The sequence below is a fragment of the Anabrus simplex genome, chromosome 1 (genome assembly GCF_040414725.1).
Source record: "Anabrus simplex isolate iqAnaSimp1 chromosome 1, ASM4041472v1, whole genome shotgun sequence".
In the NCBI taxonomy this organism is placed as follows: Eukaryota; Metazoa; Arthropoda; class Insecta; order Orthoptera; family Tettigoniidae; genus Anabrus; species Anabrus simplex.
Window position 1 is genome coordinate 407,160,882 of NC_090265.1, and position 13,295 is coordinate 407,174,176.

The window sequence follows — 13,295 nt, forward strand, 5'->3', positions numbered from 1 at the left end:
CTTGTTTCACTTTTCTTATATTAAGAGCATAAATCTCCTTTAGCAAACTTAGTAATGAATTCGAAGCTTTTAGACTACAACTTTTCGCACTGACGTAACGCCTACACACTTCGATTGCACTTAACACTTCACTCAGTACAGGTGTCAAGACTCAAGTCGTTATCTCCAACTCCAATGTCACTATCGCTTTTAGCTGGTCCATCACCATCACCGCCGCATTGTTGACATAGATCAGCAATAATCTCTTCGTCCGGTAGTTCTCCACATACAGCCAGATTATCATCAAAATGCACAAAAGTATTGAATTCTACACCCTCCGGTAGCGTTAGCTCATTGCCAGACAAAACTTTGTCCCCATAATCATCATTAGAGGCAGCCTCTTCTAGTAAGACACCAGGTTTGCGGAAACAGTTGCTGATTGTGGAGGATGACACCTGCTTCCAGGCAGCTGAAACAAAATCCATGGCTTGTAGCAAATTAATGGAGAGAGGTTCATTTCCTGCATCACTCAGTGTTATTAAATGTTGAACCAGATTAGAATACTGGTACTGTACGAGGGAAAAATTCCACCCGAACATTACCCAGAAGGATTTAAGGTGGATGTGCTGCACATCGATCCATGAGAAGAAGGATCTTCTTCTGTTTCTTTTTCATTTTGATGTCCAGTTTTTCAACCACTGTTCCATTGGATATGAGTAGGTTTTGTTTTCGCATCCTTAAAACACCTCAGATTCTTCGATTTTCCTAATCACAAGTGGAGGAAGTTTGTCAGATCCATCTGCATTGGTGGCGAAGTTACACAAATTTAACTTTTCTTCCCTCCATGGCATGAGTCACCTTTTTCAGCTAATGTTTTATTTTGAAGGAGATTGTAGAATAGGCCGGTCTCATCACAGTTGTAGATGTCTGGAGGCTGATAATCGCTTACAATACCCGGCAGAACTACTTCTTTCCAGTGTTGCACCGTGACATCGTCCACAGATTTTGAGTCATCACAAATTGTTCTCCCTGTGATTCCATGACGATCTTTAAATCCTTGCAACCATCCTGATGAAGCCTTGAAAACAGCAGTGATACTCATCATTTTAGCAAAATCTATTGCCTTTGCCTTCAGCATGTCTCCACTAATTGGTAGAGCTGGAGCCCACTTTTGCTGGAACCATGTGAAAAGTGCTTTCTCCAAATCTACGTACCTTCCTTCTTGCTGACGGCTGCGCTTTGCTGATTTTGAACCCAGTTTTAAGAACTCATACAAAATAGCGTTTCTTTTACTGATGACTGTACATAACGTTGTATAAGCAATCCCTAAGTCTGAAGCAATTTCAGTTTTTGTTTTGTGTGGATTAGCGTCCACTTCTCGTATAACTTTTCCTTTTTCTGTTCTTCATGGCTAATCAAAAACAACTGAATGACAAACCACTGTTCAACAGTAAACACCAGATACCGGCATCGTAGAAATTTTACTTCCCCGTTGTTCCCAAGAAGGACATTCTCATATTCAAAGAAATTTACTGTATTTTCGTTTGTTTCTGCACCAAAACCGCCCACTTTGCTTATAATGTATCTTACTCTTTGGCAGCGTGTCAAAAACGACAAAGGTAGTGGAGGAGCGAAGGGGACTCGCCTTTGTTAAGCCGCCAGTAAGCAAGGGACAACAATGTCACTTGGCGAAACTCTTTGTGTTCTGTTTCAGCACCGAAACCCGATCGCTCTACTTCCGCCTACGCCGACAAAGAAGAAACTTCGTAAGTACAGCAGTTTCTTTTTAAGAAGTATGTTCTCATTGCCATTATGCAAAACTCAGTTATATTTCACTGACACTTAATACGTATAACAGTGAATTACGTATAAATGGATTACGTATAAATAAGGTTTAATCAACACGCTTTTAAATTATATTTTGCCGGGGTCTAAAGGAAATTACGTACAAATACGAATTACGTAGAACAGAGTTAATAAAAAGCTGGTTCAACTGTATTTAATTTTCCATAATTTCTGTCTGTCTGTATGTACACGCATCACTAGATAACAGCTAAACAGAATTTAATGAAAATCGGTATGCAAAGTCGGGAAATAAGTCACTACAATCTAGGCTATAAATAATTTTATTCACGCTGAGAGAAATGGTAGTTTAGGGGAAGGCATAAAATTTAATTTTCAGATATTTATGTTATTAGTGGTACTATCTTAATGAAAATTAGTATGCGAAGTTGGGGAATAAGTCGCTACAATTCGGGCTATAAATAATTTTATTCACGCAGAGTGAAATGGTAGTTTGGGGGGGGGGGGGGGGGCTAAAAGCCAATTCTTAAATATTTACGTTATTAGTGGTCCTGTTGATAAATACTACATAACTAAAGTCATACAGTATTAAATTTTCAATCATTTATGTCTTATACACTTTTACTGTACCAGCTATGATAACAATGATATTAATGAATTTCGGTTTTTGTTGCTTCAGTCCATATCAGCACCAAGTCACGAGAAAATGGGCAAACAGAATTCAATGAAAATCAGTGTGCGGAGTCGGGGAATAAGAAACAGCAGTCTACGCTATAAATAATTTTATAAGACGCCCTAATATCACAGAGTCGAAAGAAAACAATGTGAAGGCCTACAATACAGAAAGCTCATAAAATTGATCAACAATAACATTGCATTGACCATTGTTTGTTGTGATGTGATTGATGTCTTCTGTTGCCACTCATCTCCAATAGATGGGATTACTGTTGCGTACCGAGTTTTTAAAATTTGCTTTACGTCGCACGACACAGACATGTCTTATGGCGATGATTGGATAGGAAAAGACTAGGAGTGGGAAGGAAGCGGCCGTGGCGTTAAGGTACAGACCCTGCATTTGCCTGGTGTGAAAATGGGAAACCACGGAAATCCATGTTCAGGACTGCCGACAGTGGGATTCGAACCCATTATCTCCCGGATACAAGCTCACAGCCGCGCGCCCTAACCTCACGGCCAACTCGCCTGGTCGTACCGTGTATAACAGCCTGCCTGAATATTGGCGGGAAGTAGCTGGGGAGTTAGACAACTTTCTTCTTTAGCATGCCATTCCTCTGGCTCACAGATTTTCTGATACTACTGGTAGGTAACACTGGCTCTTCATAGCATTCGAGCTATTCAATTCTTACTCTGTGGCACTGATTGGAATGAGCAGTGTGCACACTTACATAAATAATGGCAGAGGAGTGTTCACAGCTATCTGCGGCCTGATTATTCCAGCGCTGGAACTTTGGACTGTCAGAATGGCACCAGATCGATGATGATGATGATGATGCTTGTTGTTTAAAGGGACCTAACATCGAGGTCATCGGCCCCTAATGGCACGAAATGAAATAACAAAAAAATCAAATCATCCACTGACCAAAATAATAAAAAATCGTCATGAAGAAGGAATGGATGGACATGAACCAAAAACAAACAAAAAAAACCAACAAAAACGAGCAAACAAAAAAGGAGTGGATCCAACTCAAAAAAGATCATAGATAATTCATTACCGACCAAGGGCCCACTCATGAAGCACAATCCTGAATCGAGGATGCTTGATGTCTAAAGGGGTCCAAAATCCATGTCTAAGGCCCCTCAGAATGGTATATGTCGCGAGTAAAGTAGAACCATGGTATTTCTCAAACTGCGGTACTAATCAAAGGTAGCGTAAACTCACGGTGTTCCAAACATTAAATTACTATTCACAAGTATTGTACATCGTAAAGGTAACGCAGACCTATGGTGTTTCTCACAAAATGGCGCCACTCATAGCCAACGCAAACCAATGAGGTTCCTCACCTAGGTGTACTAATCACGGGCGCCGGCATTCCCGCGGTGTTCCTCACATAGTGGGTACTAATCACTGGCAACGCAGACCTACGGTGTCGCTCGTATAGTGGTACAACTCACAGGCTACGCCCAGACCTGTGGTGTTGCACACACGGGCACGACTCACGGGTACTGGAAACCCACACTGAACCCCACTCGAGTGCTACGAATCACAAAAATATGGAGTACCTAACAGAGTGGTACTACTCACAAGTAAAAGCGACCGATGGTGTTCCGCGCGTGATGGTACTAATCAAAAGTAGTTTCATGGTTCTAATCCAATCATCCCTTGGTCGTCCCTTTTAGTCGCCTCTCACGACAGGCAGGGGATACCGTGGGTGTATTATTCGTCTGCCTCCCCCACCCACAGGGGGTGTGTGTTTGGTCCGCGAGAGGTATTTTATTTCCCTCAAGTCCGCCGGCAAGCTGGTTAGGACCCCCCTATCCGCCACCTGGGAGTATCACCTCTCCCCCTGCTACGCCTGGGCACCAGATCGTTAAAAGTGAGAAAATGTCTGGTTTTCCATTTGATTGGGTATTTTATATAATAACATTTCTTTTAATCGCCACATTCCTACTGACTTTTTGTAATGACCTATGTTGACTTCAGTTAGAAAACCACAAAGACAGGAAATCCCGTAGCGAAGCGCGGGAAACATCAGCTAGTAACAAATAAGCTAGATCTTTGGGAACAACAGATGATTCTTGCACTGCAGCATCTGTGCTACAACTGCATTTGCAGCCACGTGTGGCATCCAGCGGCAACAATTGCCGTGGTACAGTTTTCGCTGCTTGCTGCAACTGTATTTACTGTCTCATGTGGCCTTAGCCTTAGTACTAGCCAATGGGATGATGAAATCTAACTCGTACATCCAAATACTGGAAAGGAGAGTTGTTGAACTGCATAAGAAATTTCCAGAGGGCGATGGAATTTTTCAGCAAGATTTGGATCCTTGCCATACTTTAAAAGAAGTGAAAAAAACATCTTCAGTGAGAACAATATTCGTGTCTTAAGAGTGACCAGGGAACTCCCCCGACATTAATCGAATAGAAAACATGTAGGCTATTTGCAAAAGGAGGTCCAAAAACTTAACTGTTCCACAAAAATATGCATGATAGTGTCTCTAGTTACAGTGTGATTTCATGAACTAAAAAATATGTACTTTAAGCTTACAGAATTCATGCCAAACTTATAAAACAGAAAGGAGTACACTGAATTTTAGCACAGATTAAAGATAGGTATTAACTCTTATAGTGCCAAGCGGCCAATCTACTGGCCATGTGAGCAGCTGCTAAAAATGCCGGGGGCCGATCTGTTGGCCACGTTTTTCTTTTGCCTGTATCTTCAATTCCTGCTGCACAATGGAAGTGTAAGAAATACCGCTGGAAAGATTGAAGCCTTTACTCTCAGAATATATTGATAACATATGATATTGATATCAGTGAAGTTTTATAAAAGTTTTTTTTTGACGCATTGTATTTTTGCGCTTGGTAGCTCTGCACTCTGCCACTTCGTGTCACTTGTTTGTTATTTCGTTTGTTTATACGTTTGTTTATTTAATTCTATTAGTGTAAGGATCGATAAGTATATGAAGTTTTAACATCAAGTGATTCATTAGAGAATAATTTATCGAATGACAAGTGTTCAAATAAAGAAGAGGTTAATGTGAATTCAACCTGTGCGTGCATAATTTAGTAAAAATTCATCATTTTTAAAAAGTACTATCAAGAATTGCATAAAACATTAGTTTTTTAAAATTCCAAATTAGTTGAATATTCTCACAAAGGTATCATACCCATGATAAAAATACACTATAAATGTAAAAATTAGGTCAAATTTTGAAGTTTAAGTTTTTCAAAAAATAATAAAAAATGTGTATGATTCTAAATGAAGAAAAGAAACTCTAATGCAATTACAGTCACATTCACATGTTCTCTATTCACCTGCATGCTATAGAAAAAAAGAACAAGGATTTACCTCCAAAAATGTAAGTAGGAGAACATTTTACCTTAGTGTGTACATTTTCATTAAAATTGTCTTAGTGCAACCATTATATTACAGCCTGGCATCAAAAGGGTTAAGTGTATAAGTGCAAAATATAAAAAATAAAAAATAAAAATTAAAAAAAAATTGTGTGAATGATATTGTCATGTTCTAAATAATTTGTATGGGACTGTGGGAGAAACAAGGATAATATTAAAAACACAAAAGGGCAAGGACAAATTATATACATCTCCAGGTCATCCAAGATTGGCTTTCTCAATAAGCATTAATACTTACGCTCGCATAAGACTGGGAAGTGGGAAAAAGTATGTTAGGGGCTAAAAAAGATGCAGAAGTAGTATTTATGTGGAGTGAGCCCCTCTACGTAAAGATAGCACTACTTCCAGATCTGTTCCCTCCAGCGAAAAGCTTTCATTTTTGCAACATAAAGGTGGTCAAAAAAAATGGTTCAATTTACAGAGAATTTGCCTTGAAATTAGCTACCTTCCTACTGTTTGTAACCCTCCTGCTACGGACAATTTACACATACACAAATTTATTACTGTGGTTTCAAAGACTGGAAGAAATTAATGAGAAAAAAAATGCTATTTATCTAAACAAGTAATCCTTTTTGACATGCTGTCAAAATGGGAGACTAAAATAAAAATACAGACAGATTCACTAACGACAAGAAAAACATCACAAGGAAGAATTTATCATTTTTATTTGAAATTCTAGGTTATAACACCACACAAATCAGTTATTTGTTCCAAGCAACACTTACCTTTATTATTCCTTCTCCAGTTAGATATTACTGCTAGACTTTCATATGGCATTGTAGCATACACTTAGATATAATCAATATAATGGGAAGTTACCTTGACTTTAAGAGCTGCATAGAAACATTGCAAGTAATGCTGTTTCCTCAGAATGCATTAATCAGTCATCTCAGGCTAACATAAGCTGGTTAGTAGTCATAAAAACATGCCTTGAATCATTTCATGAAACTCATATTCAATAAATGAGTTTCTTGATAAATACCATGCAGAAGTCTATAAAACAAGACAGTAACAAGCTATAGATTTTTCCTAAAACTACTGGATGTCAATGCTGCTTCTTCCTTAATGCAAGATAATGACAATCATGCACTCAAATAATTAAGTGATCATGCAGAAATAATTTTCAAGGATAGACTTGGCTTACCTGTGTTCTTACACGAGTTTCTGGCTCATCTTCAAGGTCATCTCTATCTGACATTATATTTGAGTCCAGCCTCTGGTAGCCATTCCTTTGGACCATCTAAACAGGTAATGTACAAAGTCCAAGAACACTGCCCCAACATATAAACACAACCCATGTAACACAAGACTTAAAAGCTTCAGTTATCCACCCAGTTCGCAAGTTAATGAACAAAAGTTTCCAGTTTAAAAACATAAGTGTAAACATAACAGAAGCCTCTTTAGAACAAAAAAGAAACAAAGAAAAAACAAATACAAAACATACCTTGGTGACAAACTATCAACATACACTACCTAGTCCCATCCGTAAACAATACATCAGCCCAAGTCTCAATAGCTTCATTCCAACTTCTCAATAACACTCGTATCATACTTCATTTTTGGTTTGATAAATGACCTATTTTTCAAAAATATATTTTTATGAGAAATTCAAATTCCACACAAATCGCAATCCACAAATGTATGGAACTGATTGCTTGATGACCTTCCAGTAGATTTTGGGTAATTCTCTACATGAACATTTATTTATCATATGGCTTTTAGTGCTGGGAGTGTCCCAGGACATGCTTAGCTTGCCTGGTGCAGGTCTTTCTATTTGACACCCATGGACGACCTGCACATCTGGATAAGTGTGGATGATTATGACAATGAGGTAGGGTGAGGGTAAAACTCAATGTTGACACATAGCCTACTCCTGTAGGCGAAAGATATGCATTTGGAAATATAGGGCATGTACTTATGCATAGTGCCTGAAGACAAATGTCTCCATCCAATGGGTGAATCACCATTAACAGCATCATATACCCTCATTCCGTACGAACACTGTGGAGAAGTTCAGAACTGAATCCAGGATTTTGGCATGCAATCTAGTGATTAGAAATTGTATATCATCACCCCTCCTACCCTGCAAGCCAACATTCTTATGATGAAAATATTTTTGGGGCTTGAACTGCCTAACCGGTATCAGATCACACAGACTTGACATTTTACTGATCATGGCCACCAGATGGGCATACGTGAAGTTTTTTTTTTTTTTTTTTTTTGCAAGGGGCTTTACGTCGCACCGACACAGATAGGTCTTATGGCGACGATGGGATAGGAAAGGCCTAGGAGTTGGAAGGAATCGGCCGTGGCCTTAAGGTACAACCCCAGCATTTGCCTGGTGTGAAAATGGGAAACCACGGAAAACCATCCTCAGGGCTACCGATAGTGGGATTCGAACCTACTATCTCCCGGATGCAAGCTCACAGCCGCACGCCTCTACGCGCACGGCCAACTCGCCCGGTGGCATACGTGAAGAGCAAAAATGATGAAACTATCGATATTCTACTCCAGTTATATAGGGAAAAAGGATGTCACAAACGACTGTGTTTTCTCCATTCACACTTACGAGGGAAAGACACTACCTGGAAAATTAACTTTGGCAGTTGGCTTTGTGTGGTGGCAGTATATTCTCAAAGTGTTACTATATTAAAATATTAGGGCACACTAAACAGCCAGTCTCAAAAAAATATATTCCAAAATATTCTTAGCAGTTTAAATATTGAAAAGTGTTTTCCACCCACAACCCGTCAAGTGGCTGAGACTGTAGCATTCTGGCTTCACGAGCACAATATTATTTCATGAATTTTATTCAGCATCCCCTTTTTAAACATTACAATGCTTTTTTATAAAGTTAACATAAACAATTTCCAAAACAAAATTCACAAATCTTGTTTAATATCTAACCTTATTCCATATATATTTTTAAATTAAGTCTTTACGCAGTGAAAAAATGAAAACCTACAACCTGTTTTCCAGTCATTGACCGGGTCAGGGATGTAATGAATGAAGCAGATATAGGCTGTTAGTACGATGGGGTCGCCACTCCCAAAGTGATTTATTAATGAATGATACATGCAATGAAATGAGAATGGAGAGTGTTGCTGGAATGAAAGGTGACAGGGAAAACCGGAGTACCCGGAGAAAAACCTGTCCCACCTCTGCTTTGTCCAGCACAAATCTCACATGGAGTGACCGGGATTTGAACCACGGTATCCAGCGGCGAGAGGCCGACGCGCTGCCGTCTGAGCCACAGAGGCTTTCTTTACGCAGTATTTCATACAAAAGATTTTGTATGAATCAGAATTCTGTAACTAAATGTAGTGACTCATCCCAGAAATATTTGTTATAAGGTTGCGCTTTTTATCAAACAATATGCAGCTGTACCTGAAAACAAAACGCCTGGGGGTGTCTAGACATGCTGTGTGCTAGGTGTTTCCCAACTAGGGGAGAAGTGCGAACGTATGGGTACCAAGTGACTGAAAAGAAATATGTCCACTTTAGTTCAGAGTTGGCTTTTTGAGGAAGTATTTTGTGGTGTCTTGTGAAATAAAGCAGTTTGAAATAATGTTCTTCACAGAAAATTTCTGAAGAATGCACAGCAAAACTTTAAAATTGTTATTAAATGATGCAGTGTGCATTATGAAGGATTGTTTGCTGAAAATAATTTGATTGTATTGGAACATTCAACTCCATTAATTGTGAATATTATTATGGTGTTTTACTACTCATATGTTAAGAATCTTATACCTTTCTCCACACAAAATACCACATAACTACTTCAATTTATAAATATACGAGGGTCGAGTGGTAAGTCATGGCAACTACTTTTTTTTTCTCACGAAGATATGCATTTGGAAATATAGGGCATGTACTTATGCACAGTACCTGAAGGCAAATTCTGACTTCAGGAGATTCTCGCAGGAAAGTGATAGAACACAGGCCATTGGTAAACATTATTTTATTATGGTATAGACAGCAAATACACAAGACTACGTACAAAGGACAGGTCTCCACTTGTTACAGACCTTCGAAATAATCACCCAAGGTTTCCACTGTGCGTTGCCAGGCCTGTGTTCTATCACTTTCCTACGAGAATCTCCTGAAGTCAGAATTTGTCTTCAGGTACTGTGCATAAGTACATGCCCTATATTTCCAAATGCATATCTTCGCGAGAAAAAAAAAAAGTTGCCGTGACTTACGGGGCAGGCGCTGAATACCATTTGCTGCATGTGTATCGCTAATGTGTGACACCTCTCTCCGAAATGCTGTTACGATGTTCTCTTTGTTAGCAAACCGTTGTCCACATAATGGCTTCTTGACTTTGGAGATGAGATCATAGTCACAGCTCTGCATGTCATTAGCGTGCATTTCTGCTGCAGAGAACTGCTATTTTAATATACGATCGTTGCTCCTGCTTGTTGACTTCCATTTTGTGATGCTCTCACTCACACACTGAACTTGGGGGCATGCTTAGACCCACCCTGTTGTTTACATACACTATCTAGTGGCATCATACGCAAGTACATACCGTACGTTTCCAAATGCACATCTTAGATTTTCCGTGTTGTCTCCTGTTTGCGAGAAAAAAAGTAGTTCCCATGACTTATGACTCGACATACGTATTTCAAAAATATTAGATAAATTTTGTGAACATTCTTCAAAAAAAGAAATGCATTTAAAAAATGTTAAAAAAGATCTTGAATAAAATTCAAGAAATAATTATTTGGTTAAAATAAAATTCAAGAAATAATTATTTGGTTAAAGATGCACGGAGGAAGAACTGAACTCAAAACATCATGTTTGTGAAGCTGAAAATACCACCTCGATCACCAAATGGGTTGTGAACAGAAAACACACTTTAATATGAATATATTGGAGAGTTTTATAAAGACTGGCTGGCCAGTGCACATTAATATTTTAATATAACATCTTGAATATGCATTACCACCATATACAAAGTCAATTTTCCAGGTAGTGCCTTCTTGTTAGAATATGAATGATGAAGAAGACATAACCACAATAGAAAAAAAAAGTCAAGGTCAGTGGAATCCTGCAAAGATGTGGATTACTGATCATTTCTGAAGAGGGAAAGCAGTGTGGAGTACAGGGGTAAATTGACAATTGGCTGGTATTTCTGCGGCTTTTAATGAAATGTATAATTTTGCCCAATAGTTAAAGAGAATTTTTGAGTATAGAATTTTCTATATTTTCAATATGTTTTTTCCTTTACATATTAAAAAAGTTAACATTAAATTTAAGAGATGAATTAGGACAGAGTAACTGGTAATTAATTTGTATGAATCTCTTAAATGTACAACCAATGTCAACAGCTTGATGAACTTCAAGCATCAGTAAATTATATTTCATAATGCGGTACTTAGAGAACAGCAGAACACAACACAAAAACACATATTTTGTTATTCATTGCTAAATATGTAATATCGGAATTTAACAACAATGCCGTTAATCTGGTGCCTCTATGTCCAACCATTCTCAAGTTATGTGCGGAAGTACTAAATGCTCGTGACGTCACCGCGCTGTTGAGTCAACCTGGCAGCCTTGATGCTGTGCATAAACTCGTGTGGTCTTTTCCCGCACTCCATCTGATACTGCTTTTCCAATGAATGGTATGTTATGATACCGTATATTTGTTTACTTTCTTGTATTAATTTTTATGCTGTTTCCTTCTGGATGTTATCTATCATATGTGGATTGTAGCCATTTTAGTGGCCATTTGCTATATGAAGAATTAATCCCAGTCACAGACAAGGCCTACATAAAAGCATAGTTATGTTTAATTTATCTGCATCTTAACGAATCGTTTTTGAGAGACATCTGTATGGAATTTGGAGTCTGCAAGTGTAGGATTCAGTGCATTGAAAGGGGGAACTGATTCAGAGTCTATGAAACTACTGCTACGAATGAAATCAGTTCTCTGGAGTATGGTGAGATGAGACCTCTTTGATAAAATAGCCTTCTTTATGTCTCTCAGTCACGGCCATCCTTTGATACTTCATTTCACAACCTGCACGGTTGCTAGACAATTTTGCGTCACATATTTTGTACCGCTAGTTACATGATGCAAGTTTTCAGATGACACTCAGCCATAAGACACATTTATGTTAATAAAAAACATGGAAGAAAAAGCCAAGACAATAGTCCAAGAATAACACTACATACTTGTCCATATGCGACGTCACAACATATATAGTACAAGGTGTTCTCGAATTATTGAACTTCCCCTGTATAAAAATAATCCATTTACAGTTTTACACTTGGAGAATAAGATAAATATTTTAGCTTCTCATCAGATCCCTAAGTCAAATATTACTAATCTGTTTCCTTTTTTTTTGTTTGCTACTGGCTTTACGTTGCACCGACACAGATAGATCTCATGGCAACGATGGAATAAGAAAGGCCTAGGAGTTGGAAGCGGGCTGTGGTCTTAATTAAGGTACAGCCCCAACATTTGTCTGGTGTGAAAATGGGAAATCACGGAAAACCATATTCAGGGCTGCCAACAGTGGGATTCAAATCCACTACCTCCTGGATGCAAGCTCACAGCCGTGCGCCCCTAACTGCATGGCCAACTTGCCCGGTAATCTGTTTTCAACACAGAGCCCAGACATTCTATGAGTAGATGTTGCCCTCCAGTTTGTAATATTAAAAAAATATAAAAAATAGCAGAAAACTTCATCATTGTTGTTTTTTTAAATTCTATGAAGAGAAATAAACTAATCTTTATATTCAACAGACAGTTAAACTAATTTTTCAAAGTACACTAACAAAGCTTAAATGTAAATGAAATATTACAATAATTACCAAATTATTTTTCTTGGAGAGAAGACTGCAGCCAACATATGAAGGACTTGTCACAAGGAACAGGAAGATCAGAAAGCCAGCCGCTGCAATGATGATTCCAGGAACAATGAATGAGAGACTCCAGTCTGTCTCCACATACTCGCCCGCTATCAATGATCCCAGGATATTGCCCAAAGATGTGTGAGAATTCCAGATACCAAATATAAGACCTGAGATGATAATAATAAAGAAGGAATTTAAATGTTAGGAAGGAGGGTACAACCACAAAATATTAACATGATGGATTTCTTACTAATCCACACTTAATGTAAGCATACATTTCAATTTAACATTTTAATAATCATTGTGATACACACTGAAGGGTGAAAGAATTGTTAAACCAGAATCTGATTTGAAGAGTTATTACAGTTCAACTAAACAAATTCCCATAATGTGATAGACACAATTTTTTTTTTTGTATATGTAATATGGATAACGATAGGTACTTTACCAAATACTTGATATACCAATGCACTGTCTCTGCAGTGAACTTAGAGATGTGGCGGGTGCGCTTAAGTGGCAACAACGAGACAATGGTGCACCTCGAGCAGGTACTG

At 38.3% G+C, this 13,295-nt stretch overlaps 1 protein-coding gene across 5 annotated transcripts in view; it reads right to left on the minus strand.

The window, feature by feature from the left end:
- MFS16 (major facilitator superfamily transporter 16) overlaps positions 1-13,295 on the minus strand; it is a 210,170-nt gene that overhangs the window by 62,283 nt on the left and 134,592 nt on the right. For 4 of the 5 annotated variants that reach the window (XM_067135065.2, XM_067135062.2, XM_067135064.2 and 1 more), the window contains 2 exons: positions 12,700-12,908; positions 7,019-7,114 (listed from right to left, as the gene is read on the minus strand). In XM_067135065.2, coding sequence (XP_066991166.1) covers positions 7,019-7,114; positions 12,700-12,908 — 305 coding nt within the window. The remainder of the gene's footprint in view (positions 1-7,018; positions 7,115-12,699; positions 12,909-13,295) is intronic. The other variant, XM_067135066.2, reaches the window with a different exon arrangement.